At 50.3% G+C, this 19,534-nt stretch overlaps 1 protein-coding gene across 2 annotated transcripts in view; it reads left to right on the top strand.

The window, feature by feature from the left end:
* MYBL2 (MYB proto-oncogene like 2) overlaps positions 1 to 19,534 on the top strand; it is a 40,405-nt gene that overhangs the window by 19,685 nt on the left and 1,186 nt on the right. For both annotated transcript variants that reach the window (XM_067554656.1, XM_067554657.1), the window contains exons 5-13: positions 84 to 304; positions 468 to 624; positions 1,517 to 1,774; positions 3,097 to 3,474; positions 7,029 to 7,168; positions 8,664 to 8,763; positions 9,604 to 9,717; positions 11,092 to 11,208; positions 14,376 to 14,525. In XM_067554656.1, the coding sequence (XP_067410757.1) occupies positions 84 to 304; positions 468 to 624; positions 1,517 to 1,774; positions 3,097 to 3,474; positions 7,029 to 7,168; positions 8,664 to 8,763; positions 9,604 to 9,717; positions 11,092 to 11,208; positions 14,376 to 14,525 (1,635 nt within the window). The remainder of the gene's footprint in view (positions 1 to 83; positions 305 to 467; positions 625 to 1,516; positions 1,775 to 3,096; positions 3,475 to 7,028; positions 7,169 to 8,663; positions 8,764 to 9,603; positions 9,718 to 11,091; positions 11,209 to 14,375; positions 14,526 to 19,534) is intronic.

The following is a 19,534-nucleotide window of genomic DNA, read 5'->3' as shown; positions in this document are numbered from 1 at the left end:
AGACACTGACGGTGGAAAAAGCAAATCTGAAAACAAGTACACTCGATGTCCATTCATTCACTTCATTTTACTTTCGTTTAAAGGTAATTGAATTGGTTAAAAAATTCGGCACAAAGCAATGGACACTGATAGCAAAGTACCTGAAAGGCAGGCTGGGGAAGCAGTGCCGGGAACGCTGGCACAACCACCTGAACCCTGAGGTGAAGAAGTCATCGTGGACGGAGGAGGAGGACCGAATTATTTTTGAGGCCCACAAAGTTCTGGGGAACCGCTGGGCTGAGATTGCCAAGCTGCTGCCTGGGAGGTAGGGTCCTTGCCTGATATTAATGCCTTAAGAGTCAGATAGGCTGTAGAGATACGTGTACTGAGGGATGCTGAGAGCATGACCTAGAAACAAATATGGATTCTCAGTTGCATTTTAGAGCTGGTGGCTCTTGATCACGGTTAATTGGGGCTTTTCTCTCCAGGACTGACAATGCTGTGAAGAACCACTGGAACTCCACCATCAAACGGAAAGTGGACACGGGAGGTTTCCTCAGTGAAACGAAAGAATCTGAGCCCCTGTATTTGTTGGTGGAGGTGGAGGGTGAAGAAAGCCAAAGTGCCCAGAGTGCCGGGAACCAGGTACTGCGCCAAGTGAATCAGCTGATAAAATCTTATAGTGAAAGAGCTTGTATTTTGGTTGGTGGTGGGGTGTGTTGTTTATTCTGTTCACGCAGCTCAGAGACATTTAGCCATCGCCATGCTGCCCTTCAGAACGGATATGCCAAAGCTGTGTGTTTGGCTGTGCTGTCTGTACCCACTAACATGCCCTGCTCTAACCCAGGAGTAGAACCCAGGAATCCTGATTCCCAAATCTCCTCTCCTGCCTAGGAAATAGTTGTGTAAGCCACTGGCATAGTGCGTGTTCTGTTCTGTTAGCTGGTCCATATAGAGGATAACGGGCTGCTTCTTTGAGCTCAAGTGGGTGAGGTCTGTGATGTGGATCTAAAGATTCTGGGTTCAAACCCTGATGATGATGATGTATGTTTGTGTGGGGGGAGGGGTGTTCTGTCTTTCTCTTTTTTTAAACATATGAAATTACATACACAAACCTACCTTAAAAGAAGGTTAAGTCATGCTCTCTAAAGTTAGGACTGACTTAAGGTCACCTCTGTAGCCTGAATTCAGGTACTGTGTGTGTGTATGCATTATGGCACAGACTTCAATTACATGATCAGACCCTAATTGTTTTACAAGACTCCTTCATTTGGGGCAGAGGACTGTAAGAAGAGCAAGGATGCTCTGCTATGCTTAAGACACTGGACTGGGGTCCAGGGAGCAGGGTTATATTCCTGGCTCTGCCACACATTTCCCATATGATGCTGACAAGACGCCAGCGCAGTGCATATGCACGAGGAGACTGAACTAAGATTGCAAGGGGGGGGCCCAATCTTGGCACTCCCTGATCTTGAGAGCTTGACTTTGCAACCTTAGTGTTCTTTTCATATATGGCTTTTGTGTTGGTGTTTCAAAGAAAATCCTGCCGGCTAGCTGGCCTGCTGAGACCTTGGAAGTAAAGGAAGAAGAAGCCACTGACTTCCAGGAGCTGCCCTCAGAGCAGCCAGCTGCAGTGCTGGTAGAGAACATTGCCAGGGATGCCCCAGAAGACGTGGCGCCTGAAGATGCCTCAGCGGACAGCACCTCTCCATACAGATGGGCGGCTGACACTGCCAACTACTTGAGCCTGGCTTCGGTGCCGGTCTTTACGGAAGCTCTGGACATGATAGAATCGGTAAGAGTGGAGCAACGTCTAGTCTCCTAATGTTCACCTCAGAGAGGGAGGCACATGGTGTGGCCCAGTCCCGCCCCCCCCCAAGCGATCCTTGGTGATGCATTGGTTTCAGTGGGGCTGCTTGCGTGAGTAAAGGCTCCAGGCTTGGGCTCTCTGGAGATTCGTTGTGGGTTCTCACCACCCACTTCCAAGCCCGAGATAGGGCTTTGTGCCTGCACCAGAGAGCAAGGAACCCCACCTGCTCTTCTTCAGGGGCTGCCTGTAATTTGGATCCAGGCTCACGGGAGTCAGCGGAGACAGGGTGTCCTACCCCGGGAGTGCTCGGGTGCGGCAGGGAATGGCAGGGAGTAGGCGGAGCCAAATCACTACCCGCTAGGAGCAGGGAGAAATTATGCCTGCGCGGGGCGTCTCAGTGGCCAGCTGCCTCCTGGAATGCTGCTGGGGTGATGCCTTTTATGTAGCACCCCGTGCTCAGGGCTGCAATCAAAGTCCCAACCTCGTCCTCAGTTTGTGTCAGCCTGAAGTCAGTTACACAGCAAAAGTGTAAACCTTCTCACAGGAGTGTGGCTGACTGGCTAGCCCCAGCCAGTCTGCCTCACGGCCGCTGCACAGAGCGTATCTAAAAGGGGTTAGATTAAAATATCAGTGGGACTTGGCCGTCTTGTTCAAAATGGACCCTCTTCGGCTTTCAAGGCAGCTGGCTTAGCTGACTGACCTTCCTCTTCAGGGAGGATGTTAGATTTGGGGAATGTGGCCCCATTTGGATCCTTACAGATGTGGGGCAAAGAGCGAAGGACTGAATCACGATTGCACTGTCCATTGGCAAAGCTGTGTGGGGACCAGGACTGAAGTATCTGGGGAGAAGCTAGCCAGAATAGAGGGGCGTTGACTGACCTTTGTGGGAGAAGCTTGGGCTGAGAATCTCCAAGCTGCCTGGGGAGTTTGGGTGTCCAGTTCCTATTACATTTATTGGGAATTGGGTTTCCAGATCTCTTAAGCAGATTCAAAAATCTCAGCCTTGTAGAAAAACTGTCTGTGTTTTCCTAGGCTTGGCCTACACTTAAAGGTTAGGTTGACAGCTACCACCCTCGACCAGTTTAGACTCAGCTATGTCAAGAAGAGTGCTTCCATCGACATGGCTACCATCATTTGGGGAGATGGTGTTCCTACACCGATGGAAAAACTCCTGTCTGTGTAGGCCAGTGGTTTTCAACCTGTGGTCCACGGAGCCCGTCCCCAGACTGTGTCTAAGGGATCTGTGCAAGGTTGTCGTTACCATAGAACAGTGGTTTTCAACCTGTGGTCTCTCTCTTGTCTGGCAGGACCCGGATGGGTGGTGTGACCTGACTCACTTTGACCTGCCCGAGGATCCAGCCACTGGCAGCAGCAGCAGCAGCAACAGCCCCGTCAGGCAAGTGCCCAGCAAACGCCCCACTCCTCTGCCTCACGTGACAGAGTATCGCCTGGATGGCCACACTATTTCCGACCTGAGCAAAAGCAGCAAGGGCGAACTGATCCCCATCTCCCCCCGGTCAGAGGTGAGCTCGGGCACGCCACCCTCTGTGCTCAAGAGGCAGAAGAAGAGGAAGATCTCCCTCTCACCTGTCACAGAGAACACCAGCTACTCCTTTGTAGACTCCTGTAATAGCATGACACCCAAGAGCACCCCTGTCAAGGCACTGCCCTTCTCCCCATCCCAGGTATGTAGCTCGATGGGAATCAGGCACAGCTGTTTCTGTGGCTGTCTACTAGGGATGCTCCATGCGTGAATCAACAAGAACTAGAGGGTCTGTGTGGATAATTTATTTATTGGCCATAGTGCAATTGACACGGATCAGCTCTGTTTGCTTGATATTTATCATGCCACTTGCCTTGAAATGGGCATTGCCAGTCTGTAGGATGGCAGTGGGATTCTGTCCTATGCAGGCTCTTATCCTGCGTTCAGCACCTTAGCATCTGAGCACCTTCCCAGAGCACATTAAGCTGCATAACGAGGCATCCATCCCGTGTTTGTTCTCTCATCCTTTCTCTGGGTGGAGAAGCGTGCGCAATGGAGTGTCTTGCTTTGGGAGGCAGTGGGTTTTTAAAATATAATGATACCTGTTGCTCTTTGTTAGAGAAGGTCAGGTCAGAAAAATGCCTTGGGAGCAGGAAATGGTGAGGTTTGTGAAGGTTCTTAGTTCTTGGGGCAGCTCGGACCAGCCCCTGGAGCAATGGTTCTCAACCCGTGGCCTGCATTGTGCCCCAATCAGCACACAGCTGTGGCCCATGTGACATCCGCAGGGCCATACAGGCAGTATCGGATGCAGCCCACAATGGTAAGTAGGTTGAGAATCACTGCCTTGGAGGAAGCTGGCCAGCCTCGCTGCTATTTGTGCAAGGTGACTGTCTCTCCCCTGCTGAGACACAGGACTGGGGCTCTCTGTCCAGCAGTGGGCATTAGACATACCGTGGGAGATGGGGCGTGTGAGTAACGAGGGTACCCTTTCAGCTAAACTGAGGGGCACAGTGAGGGCCTGCAGTAGGGCAGGTAGAGACACTCCCACCTGCCTCTTCACCCACAATCAAACTGCAGATGAGACTTACTGGGGCATCCCCACTACTAGGAAGCTGCCTGGCTGATTGCTGGGCAGCACCAGCACAGCGTCAGTGTGGTGTATGCAAGGTGCCTGATCGTGGTGGGGCGGGTGTTCCCCGAAGAGCAGCAGTGCAGAAGAAACTGTCCCTGTGCAGTCCAGGGGCTGTAATCCAAGCCCTCTCCTCCTCCTCCTCCTCCGCAGCTGCTGCTCTAAGGAGAATGCTTGGTGCGGCGAGGACAAGCCCTAACTTGGGTTCTGACTCCAGTGTTGGTCCTACCCCGACTCCCATCCACATGCTTGCTCGAGGGTGGTGACGCTTTTTATCCGGGCTCCCTCACCTCAAGTGCTGCCCACATTCAAGCTGCTAATGCAGCAGCTCAGCAGTGGGTACGCAGGCCTCCAGTGCCTTCCCACAATTCCCCTGGGCTGTTACCTACTCCCTGCTAGTGAACCAGAGTCACCCACCTGTTCATCTATAGCCCAGTGTGGTGTCTGAGCCGTACATTTGCTCACGGCTTGCTGTACCTGCAACACTGCTACATTTTTGCTGCGCGTCCACAGCATGTGAACAGAAGAGACTGTGGCCAGGACATCTTCCCAGCATGCTGCCAGCTGGCCAGAGGCTGACCCCATCCGTGATCCTGGTGCTTTGAGGCCAGCACGAGCCATGAGTTCAAGGCCAGGACCGGAAATCTACACTTCTGCGATGCAAACACCTGAGTTAATTTTGCAGTGAAGACATTCCCTTAGGTTGTGAGTTCTTTGGGGCAGGGACTATTGCTGTTGCTTATTCTGTGTTTGTACTGGGCTTAACACAATTTTATCATTGTTTGTGTTATCATAGCACTGAGGAGTCCTAGTTATTGACAAGGACCCCTTTGTGCTAGGTGCTGTACAAACGCTGAAAAACAAGACAGTCCCTGCCCTAAAGACCTTGCAGTCTAAATATATGAGACAAGAGACAACAGATGGAGACAGAGAGATGGGAGAGTACAAGGAAACAATAAGGTCATGTCTGCATTACAAAATTAAGTCAATCTAAATTATGTCGGCACACATCACATTGCTTGCGCGTGTCCACATTTTCCTAGCTGTGTTGGAGGTGCACGTCCTCACTAGAAGTGCTTGTATTGATTGTGTTGTCAGTGTGAGGCATTGAGGAAAGGCTCCTGAAAACCAGTAACCATTGACATGAGCAACCTAACATCGACCTTGACTCCGTGTTGCTTGTGGAGGTGGAGTTATTAGGTCGGTGTAGCTGAGCAGTTACGTCGGCCGGAGTGAAATTTAAGTGTAGACGCTTCTGTAGTTAGGTTGACGTAAGCTGACTTGCACTGACGTAACTCTGTCCTGTAGACTAGGCCTGAGGCAATACTGGTCAGCATGACAGGCCATGGTCTCAGCACATCAGCTGCCTAACTATAGTCAAGGGTTTTTTTTGGTAGGTATCACTGCAAAGGAAAGATTTAAAGAGGAATGCAGGGGACAATTGGCCTTCCGGCACTACCGAACTATACATGTGTAACCTCCCCAGGCAGACCTTGTGTGTGGTCATGCTTCCCTCTGGTCCCTGACCAGCACAGAGGATAAGAGCCAGTTACTCCTTTTAGCTGATGTGGTGGAGGCCTGTGGATTTTGGTGCAGAGCGTCTCATGATTTCTCCCCTCTGATGGCCCTGATGGGTTCATCGTCCTCCTCTCTGTACATCACTGTGGCAATGTTAGAGCCGTCCTGGGAGGCAGTGCAGGATCCCCCATTTTCACAGGCACAGAGATCATGGGTTACTGCCTCACAGTGACTCCGTGGCAGAGCTGGGCAGAAAGCTGATCTCTCAATACCCAGCAACCACAAGGTTCCTCCAACCGCAAGGTTGGTCTCCTGCAGTGAATGTAACAAAAATAACTCTTGCCCTGAGTGGTATAAGAGCGTGGGGGGCACCTGGAGGGCATTTTCCTCGCTGGCCTCGTCTTCCCTAGGAATAATGGCATGTCCTTACCGTGAATTACGAGCATGGGGTAAAAGCCTGATGAAGAGGAGGCAGTGTGTGGTTTTAACATGAGTTACCAGGCTGAGTTAAAGACTCTGGGAAAGCATAGGCTTTACTTGACCTGCTTACTCGTGTGAAAACCACAAGCTGCCCCGTCTTCACTAGCACTTACCTTGTGCTAACTCAAGGTAGCCAGCACACCTTTTCCCCCTGGGGCCTTGCTAGACACACACGTACAGCTGTAACGACATCCATGTAAAAAAGCAGTACATGCACACCCTTCTTTGCCCATGGGTGGACGCAGCTGAGCTGGTACACTTATATTGGCATATCTATCCCCATAAGCTATGAAGAGAAATAAGTTGCACTGCTATAAGGCACCTTTATCCTGCATCCATACTAGGATATATAAAACTGCATCCATACTAGGTTAAAAAAATCAGCCCCCCCAACTGACATAGTTATCGGGTTCAAAAGCTGTGTGTGGATCAGGGCAAAGTCTGGATCTCCTGTTCTGTGGAGGGGAATATTTTTTACCATATTGGTAGCAAAAATACTTACCAGTCAGTGTGCTAGCTCCTTTTTTAAATGCAGTAGAACTATCATAATCTAATGGCTAGTGATAGCCTTGTGTTTCCCAGCCTGCTAAGTGTGTTCTCTGTGTTTCATTCTTTCCCTCGCTTGGCAGTTCTTAAACTTCTGGACCAAACAGGACACACTGGAGTTGGAAAACCCGTCCCTGACCTCCACGCCCGTGTGCAGTCAGAAAGTGATAGTGACCACCCCGCTCCACAGGGACAAGACCCCACTGCATCAGAAAAACTCAGCGTAAGGCATGCCCCATCCCGGTTTGCATCACACCACAGGGAGGCTTGCCCATCCCAGGAATGGTGTCCTGTAGCTGTGGCATCCCCAGGGGAAGGAAAGGGGGGCTGCAAATCGTGGGCTTTATCTCATTTTCGAGTCCCACAGGTGCATTCTGGTTTTCGGGAGGGCTGCTGTATTGTAATGTATGTTAATGGTGAATTGTGGGCTGAACCTGCTGAAGCTGACTGTAAAGTGGGCTAGAGTATTTAAAGTGAGCAAGGCAAGTTTGTAGAGGCAGGGCCCGGAAGGGGGAAGTCCTGCCAGTGGGATCTGCTCATGGTGATGAAGTGCCTCTCACCAAAGCAGTTTCTTCCGCATGCTGCTGGGTGCGCCTCTCGCACATTCTGGCTGGAAGGGCATTCAGCTGGAAGGGTCAGCTCGGAAGCCATTTCTTGGATTATGTTCTGCCCTTCATCTTCAAAGGCAGGGAAATATTTCACACCTTCACCCACCGCTCAGCTGGTGGATTACTCTTAAGTGCCCAGTCCTGGTGCTCCTGGTGCTAGAACCTGCTCTGTCTGCACAGGATGAAGCTTTTGCTTCTGTGCACATGTCTGTCTGGGGAATATTACTGGGCTAAGGGCCTGGTGGTAGACAGGGCTTTCCAGACGCCTGTAATTCCGCCCCGCTGTGTGGAGTCAATAGGTGTATCCCCTGCCTGACAGACAATTCATGAAGCATGCTGCCCTCTTAAGCCTGGTCCACCCTGGGAAATGGATGGGCATAGCTTTTCCAGAGTAACTTTCCCACGTGGACACAGTTCCAGATTAAAAGTCACTTTATCCCACAATAATCACTCCACTCACAAAGCAGGATAACTGTGCCGGAATAAAATTGCATTTATTCCAGAAGAGCATCCACATGGGGGAGTTATTCCAGAATATCTTAACTGTGGCTGAATAGCTGTGCTGGTCCATTTCCCCCATGTAGACATTAGAATGCATTACCTAGCATTGTCTGAGCCAGAGCCTTTCCTGCAGCCCTATGCGTTGCGTGCCCAAGATCAGAGTGAGACGGGTGGGTGGGAGAGGGATGGGCTGTGGGTGCGGATCTGTGCGTCACCCACCTTGGTGACTGAAAAGTGGTCGCCAGGACATCTGATATTGATGCTGACTGAATAATGCCTGGCTCTGTCAGAGCGGCTTGGGTGGCGCTGCCAGAGACCATGTCTGCTATTCCATTGCTCTTTAGCACCTGCTTTTCTCGCCCCAACCAAGTCCCTTGAGCACAGCCAACCAGGCAGCAGGAGCCTCCTCATGTCATCCCTGCTATTGTGATGTCAGAGCCCGGTTGCTGTGTCTGGAGTGGCAGGGGGTTTCTGTGCTCTCAGAAGGTGGGGCTGTGCGGACCTTGGGCTGGACGACCAGAGCATGCTTCCGTCTCTTGTGGGGGGAGCGCTGGGGGACACACCTGCATGCTGTGCTCTGCTCCTGAACTCCTCTCTCTCTGCTGGCAGGTTTGTCACCCCAGATCAGAAATACGTAGTGGACAACACGCCCCATACGCCCACGCCTTTTAAGAACGCCCTGGAAAAGTACGGCGCAATGAGGCCACTGGTGTGTATTGAACCAACACGCATGCCCATCCTAGCATCGTCCAGTGCTACTAGCTCTGCTCCCGTAGATCCCCAATGACTAGAGCCCCCCCCCAGCCTGGCTTCCATCTAAATAGTCACCAAAAATTCCTCCTCACTCTTGAATATGCTGGCATGAACTGCCAGTGCAAGGGCTCTGGGATATGTGGCACCAAAGGGCCCCTCAGTTAATCTTCGAGCATTTCTGTTTGCGTTGTTAACGTTACCAGGGTGCTCGGGTATGGGGCACTCTCCTTGACTGAGATGGGGTGGCAGTGGGGGGTCTAAAATGGCATGGTGAATATGCTCCAATAAGCAACCACAGGACTTAGATACTTTGTAAGCCCCCTGTGTTCATGATGCAGCTTTTGGTTCCTTCATGAGCCTGAAAAGAAACCAACCAAATGGTTTGTCTCCTGTGGGTTTAGCAGTTGTATGGGACTCCCCATCGACTGGAGACCTTGTACCTATTCCAGAATAACCAGCGATGCTGTGTAGACCAGCTGGGAAGTCAGACTATGGGTCTGGCACCCCTTGCCTGCCAAACAAGTGTCTGAGATTGTTGATGCACTTGATCTCTTGAAGCTTCTGCTGTGGGGTCCTGTATCTCCGCTCCATCAAGATTCTGTATAGAGGCCAGGCTGGCAGATCTCTCCTGTCATTCACACAAAGAAATGAACAATGACCCTGCACTGTGAGCTGCAGTGGGATGTCTCCACTGAGGTTCATCTGCAGTGTAAATGCTGACACGTAAATGTAGTCTGCCCTGTAAATCCTGACAAAGCATCCTGTGCTGTGTCCCCCCCGATGTCATTCACCCCAGCCGCAGACCCCTCACCTGGAAGAAGACTTGAAGGAAGTGCTCCGGAGCGAAGCTGGCATCGAGTTGATCATAGAGGATGACATGAAGCCTGAGAAACAGAAAAGGAAACAAGGAGTGAGTGTCGCGTCTTACAGCTGCTATCACGCTGTCCCTGCTGTGATCCTGCTGGGTCTCTCATGCAGGGTTGGGCCAGGGCAGTGCTGGGGTGGAGAGTCTGAGGAAAGCCCAGGTGCTGCAGGGAAGTTGGTGGTTTAGTTGCTGGCACCCTTCCTGCTAAGGGTCTGATTCCGCAGAGCACTTGAGCACGTGCTTAACTTTAAGCACGACAGTCCCACTGGAGTTAATGGGCTACTCGTGTGCTCACAGTGTGTCTGGATCGTGGCCTTGCCTGTCCTGACTCAGTGCCCCAGCACGATGCTGGCAGGAGTTATCTCTCAGCTCAGACTTAGAACTGAGGCTCTGAGCACTATGGAGAGTGAAGATCCCCTGTCACTTCTCCCAAGGCTTGGAACGTTAGCCCAGGCCTCCTGGCCCAATTCCGTCTCGGCCCTGCCCTTCCTGGCTTTGCAGGGATTTCTTTTTTAAAAATGCGTTGTTCTCGGTGCTTGAAACCATACCAATAAAAGCTGTGCCACGTCCCATGGGAGAGAATGGGGGCCCTTATGTGGGCTGTGACGGTCACAGGAAAGACCCAGCGTTGTTTTCGCTGTCTGTCAATGCTGGACGTGATGTGACTTTCTGCAACCCTCACCTAAAAGAGCCTCAGGCATTTGAGCTCCCTGTGCCGCGGCACAGGTACCCTAGCTTGCTCATGGCCATTGGTGAGCCCTGCGTCTCCGGATGTGTCCCCTGCATCTGGGATGGTTGGTTTGACTGTTTAAAATACCCTCAGAAGAGAGAGATTGTTCATTCAGAACTTCTGCACCCAGGGCGATTGGATGACGTGGGCTTCGTAGTGGGACATGGAGCCTTTTTGCCCTTGGGTTGCTGTCCCAATGTAGCTGTAAAGAGGTTGCTGTAAAAGAGCTGGCCTGCATGAACCATGCTGGTGAATCTCAGTGGACAGGCAGCCCCCCCATGAGCCACCTCATCCTCTTGGCAGAGAGTACATGCAGTGCCTGGGACAAAGGGACGGAGCTCCCCACTCAGCACTCTAGAGGTGGCCCCTCTTGAATAGGCCCTGTGGTGAGGTGGAGTTGGGAAGCTTTTCCCTGCTCTGTAAAGGCAGGCGTTAAGCCACCAGGGGTTGTGGATCTCTGGTCTTTTAGACCACAGTGAAATACACAGGAAATGTTTTAAAGCCACTAATCCTCCGTGGTGGTCCCCAGCCCCTCACGCCCAAGCAGTTATATACAATGGTGACCTTTCCCGCTCTCCACAGGACTAGAAAATGCAAGCTCAGCCCCACTTTCCCTGTTGCTATTGCTTTGTCTTCCCTTCAGGCTAGCACTTAACGGTGGCCTGCTTTGCTTCTCTCATGTTTCCCAGCTGCACCGGAGTCCAATCAAGAAGGTCAGGAAGTCTCTCGCCTTGGACATTGTGGATGAGGACGTGAAGCTGACTGTGTCTGCCATGCCCAAGAACATCTGCTTCAAAAGAGCCCAGGTCAGATGAAGGTGGGGAGGGAGAGCTGGACACAGACGTTGTGAGAAGTGTGCTTGCATGATAAGACATATCTGTGTGAATGCAGAGGAAGACTTGAGGGGGTTATTGGCTGGCCACAAGTGGGATTCCTCTGCAAACATCTCTGAAACACAGGAACAATCAGAAATGTCAGAGGACAGCTATGAGATCTGGTTGACTATACTGTATTAACTGGGGCTTTAGGTGTGTCATCAAAACAAATACTTAGTGAGATAAACCTAGTGATAGGATGGAAAGACTTGCTAGCAACATTACCTCGCGTCTCCTCTTTTCTCCATCCATGTGGATGTTGTAGCTTGAACTTGGCTGTCCACTTCCTGCTGCTCTGTTAGGTAATGCACATGGTACTATATGTATTGGAGAAGGGCTGGCCTTGACTTAGTGTCGTACACATTGTGCTTTCTGATCCCATTGTAAACCTCTCCTCTCTGAAGCACTGAATATCTGAAATACTAAATACAACACAGCAAAACCCACCAAAATGAGCCCATTCTGTGTGCGTTATTTGCAAGATCAGGTATAAAAAAAATGGAGCATTTTGGTGAGAGCTCTTGTGAAACATGCGGCTCTTCAGTGAATTTTATTAGACGTGAATTTCTTATTCAGTGTGGTGTTCTTGTGCCCCATTAAGTCTGGTGCAATGATCAGTGTTTGATTATGGAGCTTGTGAAAGGGAAATAGGTTTGCCAAGATGCAGATTTAGGTCCACGTTCAGTCCCTGGTGTAATGCCATGGACTTCAGTGGAGTTGCAGCCAGGATGAATTTGACCCATGTGGTTTTAAAAACACAATAGTATAGTGCAGACAGCAAACAGCATTCCAACTTTTATAACTGGGAGAACGAAAAATCCAACAGTATCTCGCTGTCAGTGCTACCTTTCATTGCACAACGAAAATAGACAAGCTGCTTTCATTTTCTTGCTCCCATGCGCTGTCGTGTTTGGATGGCACACAGAGCAGGGGAGTGTCTAGAGCTACACACAGACATTAACTGAATTCTTTAAATGCACTTAATGAAAAGCTTTCCGCTCACTAGGTCTTTGGGTACGTCTACACGAGCCTTGGTCTGCAGACTTGCACTGGGGGGGCCTGCGCTAGCGCGTTAAAAATAGCTGTGTAGATGTTGTTGTGGCTGGAGCTGGAGCTTGGGTTCTGAACCTTGGGGCAGGGAGTCTTTAGAGCTCAAGCCACAACTTCAAAGCGCTTTCTACACAGCTGTTTTCAGCATACCAGCCCAAGCCCCACTGGCTCCAGTCTATGGACCTGGGCTGGGAGGCTCTCTCCCTGGAGCAGAGTAGACATACCCTTGTACAGAGACCGGGTGGGCGAGGAAATGTCTTTTAATGGACCAACTTCTGCTGGTAGAGGAGACGAGCCATTGAGCTGCACCGAGCTCTGCTTCAGGTCTGGAAAGAGAAATCCAGATGTGAAGTCCTCACTGGTGACGCTCTGGTTACTTTTCCCAGACCTGAAGAAGAGCTCGGTGCAGCTCGAAAGCTTGTCTCATCTACCTGCAGAAGTTGGTCCATTAAAAGATATTCCCTCACCCTCCTTGTCTCTCTAACATCCTGGGACCAACATGGCTACAACACCACTGCAAACATACCCTGGTTTACTTTTTGCTGGGGGCAGTGGCTGGGGGCTGAGGAACTAAAATTGACATTTGTGCCTAAGCTGCCTAACAGTGTACTCCTCCAAACACCCGTTGTTGTACTGCAATTACGTGCCTTAGGGCAGGTCGACACTAAAAACGCTTCAGCGATGCTATTGTAGCACTTCAGTGAAGATGCTACGTACATGATGGGAGCTCTTCTCCCATCAGAGTACCTGCCCGACAGGCAGTAATTTTGGCGATGGGAGAGTTCTCCCATCAACCTAGCACTGTCTACACTGGGGGTCAGGTTGGTTTAACTGCATCAGTCAGGGGTGTGACTTTTCCACACCCCTGAGCGATGTAGCTGTGCTGATCTAATTCCTTAGTGTAGAGCTGTCCTTAATTTCCATGCTATGGAAAGATCTTCTGATGCAGTGTGTTCCTCGTCAGTGAATGTGAAGGTGAACAGCAAAGAAAAATGAAAACATGAGTTAATACTCTGTTCTTGTGCCAAAAATTGCTACTAAGCAGGGCTGTATGGGAGGAGAGACATTAAATCTTGAATTTTGCTGATTCTTTAAGGAAAAACAACAAAAACTCCCTCCTGTTTCAATCCGCTGTGCTACTGGGCATGCTAAAAATACTCAGAATGCATGATTTTAGGGCCTTTCTAAGGACTTGTCTACACAGGGAAGCTAATTCAGGTTATGGGATGGTGTGAATTTAAAGCAGAATAGCTATTCCCAATTAACTGTATGTAGATGCTTACCTTCTGGAATCAGAATGCCTCATTCCAAATTAGTTTAATCCACTTCAGAAGGAATAACTTCTCATGTAGAAAAGCCTTAATACTAGAAATCTCATCCCAACTGATGATATTCTTTTTTCTTCCAATTGTCACAAATAGCAAAGTAATGTATTCTGGGGTGCATCTAGCATGTGCTTGGAGAATGCCTTTTAAAAGGCAAGTTACAACTTATTTCTATCTGGAGTAGTTACCTCCCCATTTCCAGCCACTCCTAGCTGGCTGGGAAATTATGCACACAAACCTAGCCCTCTGTTTTGATTGTCCTTATCTGTAGGGTATAAACTCAGGATGTGTGCTGCAGAGACATCCCAAGCCTGTCAGAAGTCATTCGGTTCTGTCTCTTTGGCCCTGTCTGTGCTACCGTTAAACTGCGTTGCTCCCCATAGGAAAAGAGGGCTCTTGGCTGCTTTCCCTCCCCAGGCAAAGACCATGTTTAGACAGAGCCATTGCTGACATGGATCTAGCATAATAGTCCTGCCTAATGTCTCTTGAGAACCGGGGAAATTTGGCTAGCAGGGTTCCTGAGAAATACTCTCCATGAAGGTAGAACCTTGCTAGCATCCTTACATGCTGTTACTAGTACAGTTTAAATGCATGGCCAGGAGAATACAGGAACACAAGTTAAGGGATCTAGCGAAGTGGCATTTTCCAGTGTAAGGAAGTGAACTAACTTGTTTCTTGGTGTGTGTGTGGTTTTTTTTTTGTTTGTTTGTTTTTTTGCTGCAGTCTGTGAGTTTCCTTTCGAGGTCTCTAAACCTTTCCTCTTCAAGCAGCAAGGATGACAGCAGTTTGCTCAATAGGGGATTTGTGCAGGTGAAGACTGAGAAGACTTCGTCCTCCAGGAAGATCCCAAGCCAATTCAGACCACCCACTCCGGTAAATGCCAGCCCTGCCGTCCACCCAAAAGGCTTAGCGGGCTGCAGAAACCCTGTCCCTCCTGGGTCGGTGAAAGGGAGGTGTTAGCCTGAGTCAGCGGAGAGCTGTGTCCCTGGAGTACAGCACGACAGCTCAGAATACCCATGCTAGTGCCACTCACTGCCCAGAGCAAGGCTCTGGTTTCGTGTCCTGAGCTTAGCTTTGGTCACCGTGTCTACACTGCGATAAAAAGCTGGGAGCATGGCGTCTCAGAACTGGGGCAGCTGACGTGGGCTGCGGGACTCCGGCTGCAGGGCTCTAAAGTTGTGGTGTAGATGTTCAGGCTTGAACCTGGGCTTTGAGAGCCCACATGGGGGGAGGGTTGCAAAGCCCAAGCTCCCGCCCGAGCCCAAACGTCTACATGGAAGCTTTAGAGCCCCACAGACTAGGCCCTGAGAGTCCAAGTCAGCGGACCTTGGCCAGCCATGGCTGTGCCGTGAGGCTTTTATTGCCGGGTAGACATACCCTTTCTTCTCCTGAGGGGGCAGAGGATAGGAACGGAGTCCCCACCCAGCCTGTGGGAGGAGGGTTAGCTTGCAGTGCTGTGCAGTGCCATCTGTGGGTCCTTGGAGCTGAAGGGAGCACCATTCTTCCCTCTAAACCAAGAACTCGCTTCCTCCTAGTTACTAGACGCTTGTATTCAGCCACTCAGAGCAGTCATAGCAGAGGGCATTCCCAGAATCACTCGCTCTGGATCTCAGGACCTGTGAGGAGGGTTCGCATGTAGCGTTGGCCAGAAAGTGCTAATCGACACAGTTTGCCGTTGGGAAATACCATTTCAGTTAAACCCAGCTTTTTAGTGAAATCGGATCGATTTTGCTTTTGTGAAAGAAAGAAAACGGGAAAAACGATTTTGATGTTTTTTGGAACAAAACACAGATATTGAAATGTCAAAATTATTTTTCGGGTTGACATTTTCTTTATTTTATACTTTAAAAAATATTTAAAAGAGTCAAAATTGAAATGAAAGTTTGAATTGACCTGAAACAAAAAAAAACCAGACTTTTGTTTCATGAAATCTTTGGAAGTTTGTCTTTTCGCCCCAACTCAGGATTGATGGGTTTTGGTTTTTTTTTCCAAAAATTCTAAAATGATTGTGGGTTTTTCCAACCGGCTCTATTCACGATCCAGTTCTGGCCTCTGAAGACAGACGGGGGTACAAACTGACTAATCAACCCCTTACTCCCAGCTAACTGCTGGTGATCCCCTTGGGGCTTCCAGGCTGGGGAACCTGCAGCTCTGGGCCAGAGGAGAATTGCAGCAGCAGAAGGTTTATTGCATAATGATAGAGTAAATCAGGGCTGTTGGGAAGATGCACGTTTGATCACACTCTACTCCCCCCAAAGACCGCAGGCCCTGGCTTTCATGTGCTGACCGGCTAGCCTGACTAGTGGGGGCATGGGAATGTTTGATGCTAGATGGGGATATGGGTGGCTGGGAGATGTGATGCTACAGAGGGCTCGAGGAAAGGAAGGGGAGAAATATCCTAGAAACCAATGTATTGCAAAATACACATCAAAACACTGTCTGCTCAGCACCTCTCCCCATCAGGCCCGAGGCATCTCAGCTCTGCACCCAAAATTAATTGGATGAGTTTTTAAAATTTCAACCGAAGCACCTTGCCTGGGGCAGTGAGGGGGATGTTGGGCTACAGTAGGTTCAATGTGGGCATTACCAATCTGGAGTCCTGCAATCTGCTCCTGGTTCTGCCACTGATTTGCTGGGCAATTTGCTCCCCCACCTGCCCAATGCCTCGTTTTCTCCATCTGTCATAACTGTATTTAACAACCTGGTGTGGGGAATTCAGGCTTACCTAGTCTACGTACAGCTCTGGATCAGCGCAGGGGCCCCGAAGCCAGTCAGCAGCAGGGCTGCGCTTTCCTCCCTCTTGTCCTGTGGCACTATCTCCACCATGCTTTTCCAGGGCTGCGATAGCATCCTGGACTTCCTAAAGCCCGTCTAAGTTGTATTGATGTCCCTGTGAGACGAAGCTGAAATGTTTCCCAGCTTCTGCACCCTGATGGTGGAAGCTGCCCTGCAGAGAGCAGAAAGAGCCCACCCTGCAGCCCCACATCCATGGAGGCCTTTGTTCTGTTTTCCAAGGCACAGCCATATCCTGCTTTTGAAGTGCAAAGCTCAATGCTTCCGTAACCCTGGAGGCACCACTGACACTCCTGGATTTTCCTGTATCTGTGATCTCTTTGCTGGCCTGGATGTTTCTCTCCCGTGTGAGACACAGGATAGATTGAGGAAAATGGCTTAGTGAGCTTCAGAGAAGGATTAGGCCCATAGCCATGCAGGCTGCGCTTCACATCAGTGTGAATGACAGTAGCAAGAGCTCTTAATCTTCATGCTTCGGGGCCTGAAGTGATCCCTGGCTGGGGAAGGTAACTTCCCACCACGAGCCGGTATTGCACAGCAAGCTACACTGTAGAGTTCCCACCTTTCTGCAAACACCCATTGGCCTCTGTCCGAATCAGCTGAGATGGGCCATCCATCTCTTCCAGTGTTGAGGTTTGTTTGTTGGGAATATTATGGGCTGTTCTAACTGCAGGCTTAAATGTCAGCCCTCTAGTGATCTCTAAAAGATAGTTGGTTTAATCCTCAGTGACCCGTGAACCTACAGGGAATAGCAAGAGAACCTTCAATGACTGTCCTGATCGCTGGTGAGAGTTTTAGGAGGGGGCTCTCTCCATGGACCTGGCCACATGGCAGCACTGTGACTGCAGCCCTTCTGGGTGGCCTCCTCCATCCCCCCACGCCCTCCTGCAAGCCCTGAGGGAAGAGTTCTGAGTTCTGTTCCCACTTCAGGGAGTTTTAAGCATGCATTTTTTGCACAGTACCAGCAATGTGATGCGGGCTTTCCAAATGGGTATTAGCCCCCTGCTCCAAGGGGGTGGGGGAGAAGAGCTGTGCCATGTGCTGTTGAGGGAGGGCGAAGCTGTGAAGTAGGTGGTGGGGCCGAGGGAGTGACCCTTGTGCGTTGTGGGAGACAGAAGCAGTCACAGGTGAGGGGACGCAGCCAAGTGGGAATCGTTGCTGTGCTCTGCTGGTGGTGGAGGCAGGTAGGCAGCCAGACTCAGACAGTCCCAGTCGTTCGCCTTTTCCGGGCTTCATTTTTCTCCTTACGAAACTTTATTTGAAAATAAATGTAGGCACAAAATGTCTGCTCTTCATCGGTGACATCCACCTGGACTGATCCCCAGTGATGGGCGAGCAGATCCCCTGCTGTCCCTAGTATAGGGTGACTGAGACGCAGGAAGGAAGGGTGAAATTCCTCTGTCTGATCTCTGCTGCAAATCTCTATGATGCTCTGCGCTATGTTTCCATGGGAGCACTGAAATCTTGCCCCAGCTCTTTAGCAAGAGAGATAAGAAGAGGTCTTGCTTATGCCAGCAACTTTCTTAATTTCACCACCATTGCAGTCCTACCGCTGCAGTCCCAGCAGTGGTAGCAACAGCAGCCCTCCATTATTTGAATTAGCGTAGCACCCACGAGCCTCAGGCTGGATCTGCACCCCATTGTGCCAGGCGCTGTACATGCACAGAACAAAAAGAGGGTTCCTGCTCCCCAAAGGGCTTCCAGTTGAAGTGTCATCTAGACCTGTTCTAAGCAGGGCCAAATAACTCAGTTACTTAAAATGCATGAAGTCTCCCGCAGCTGGAGGTGCAGTGGTGGGAAGCCGCTAGCATAGGCGCGGGCCCAAGAGACCACATGCATGCCCAGGTTGCAGAGGCGACTGGGCCCTTGTCTAGCTAACAGTGAGCAAGGAGTATTTTAAAGACCTTTGCTTGCTCCCCTTTCCTTTCCCTTTTCCACCAGTGCCCAGCCAGCTTTGGAGGGATGTTAATGGCTATACGTTTGGCTGACTTCAGTTCTAAACAAATCACCCTTTTCTGGATAGAGCAACTCTCCGGAGAGTAGTTACGTCTGTCCCTGTACATGTCTCATTAGACAAGCTGGCAAACCTTTATCAGGCCCAGTGTGGCATTATCTAGTGATGGGAGCCAGGATTTCTGGGTTCAGATCATGACTCTGCCACTGTTGGTCTTTGGGTAAGTGACCGAACCTGTTCCGTAGCTGTTTGTTCTGTACAATGGGGCTAAAACATTGTCTCATCCCACAGGGGTGCAGGGAGCATACCTTTGTGTTTAAGGTGCTTTGAGACCCCCTGAGAGCTCCCGTGAGTGCAAGGGCTGGTTCACACTGACCGCGCGATTCAGGGGCAGTCGACGGGAGTTACGCAAACTACACAGAGTAGTTTGCGTAACTGACGTCGACTGCTCTGCTTCCCTTCTGCGCGCTGTTCTCACTGCGCTGCTCCGATGGGAACAGCGTTTCCATCCACTCAGCGCTACGCTACTTGAGGGGTGGACTTACTCAGTCAACTTCCTGATTGATTGAACGGGTCTCACTGACCGCTCGATCAATCCTGAAAGATCGATCTGGCAGCGGCGATTTTGCCACCGTCAAGTGTAAACGTAGCCCAAGTACAAGTAATTAACTTCTCAACCCTGCTTCTTACCTCTGACTCTTGGTCTTCAGCTAAAAATCAGCCAGAAGGGGTGGCTTTCGTCTCAGACATTGGTAATTGGAATAGACCTGTTGCAGTTAATTTGTCCGTTGTATAAACTGCTTCTCCCAGCATGGGGTGGGAGTGAATTGCTCTCATCACTGACAGAGCTGTGTCAGTAACTTCTGGATAAAGCTTTGAAGGTGCAGAATGGAATATAATGTCTTGAAAGCATGGGAGGGAGGTGGTGAGCCCCTGTGATCCTGAACTAGATCAAGATGCTCTGTGTGGGTATTGCTAAATCTCGCCTGCCCAAAGAGAGAGATGACATTTGCGGCATTGGGCTCTTGGGATTTACGTCAGTGCTCTCTTTGGAGTCGCTAGCCGTAAGAGATCAGATGATAAGTAAATGGCTTACAGGAATTAAATTAGCTCTAAATAACTGCACTGACAGCTG

The sequence above is a fragment of the Emydura macquarii genome, unplaced genomic scaffold (genome assembly GCF_026122565.2).
Source record: "Emydura macquarii macquarii isolate MOO-44397 ecotype Brisbane River unplaced genomic scaffold, CSIRO-AGI_Emac_v2 contig_1483, whole genome shotgun sequence".
In the NCBI taxonomy this organism is placed as follows: Eukaryota; Metazoa; Chordata; order Testudines; family Chelidae; genus Emydura; species Emydura macquarii.
This window is presented reverse-complemented; position numbering and strand designations above follow the sequence as displayed.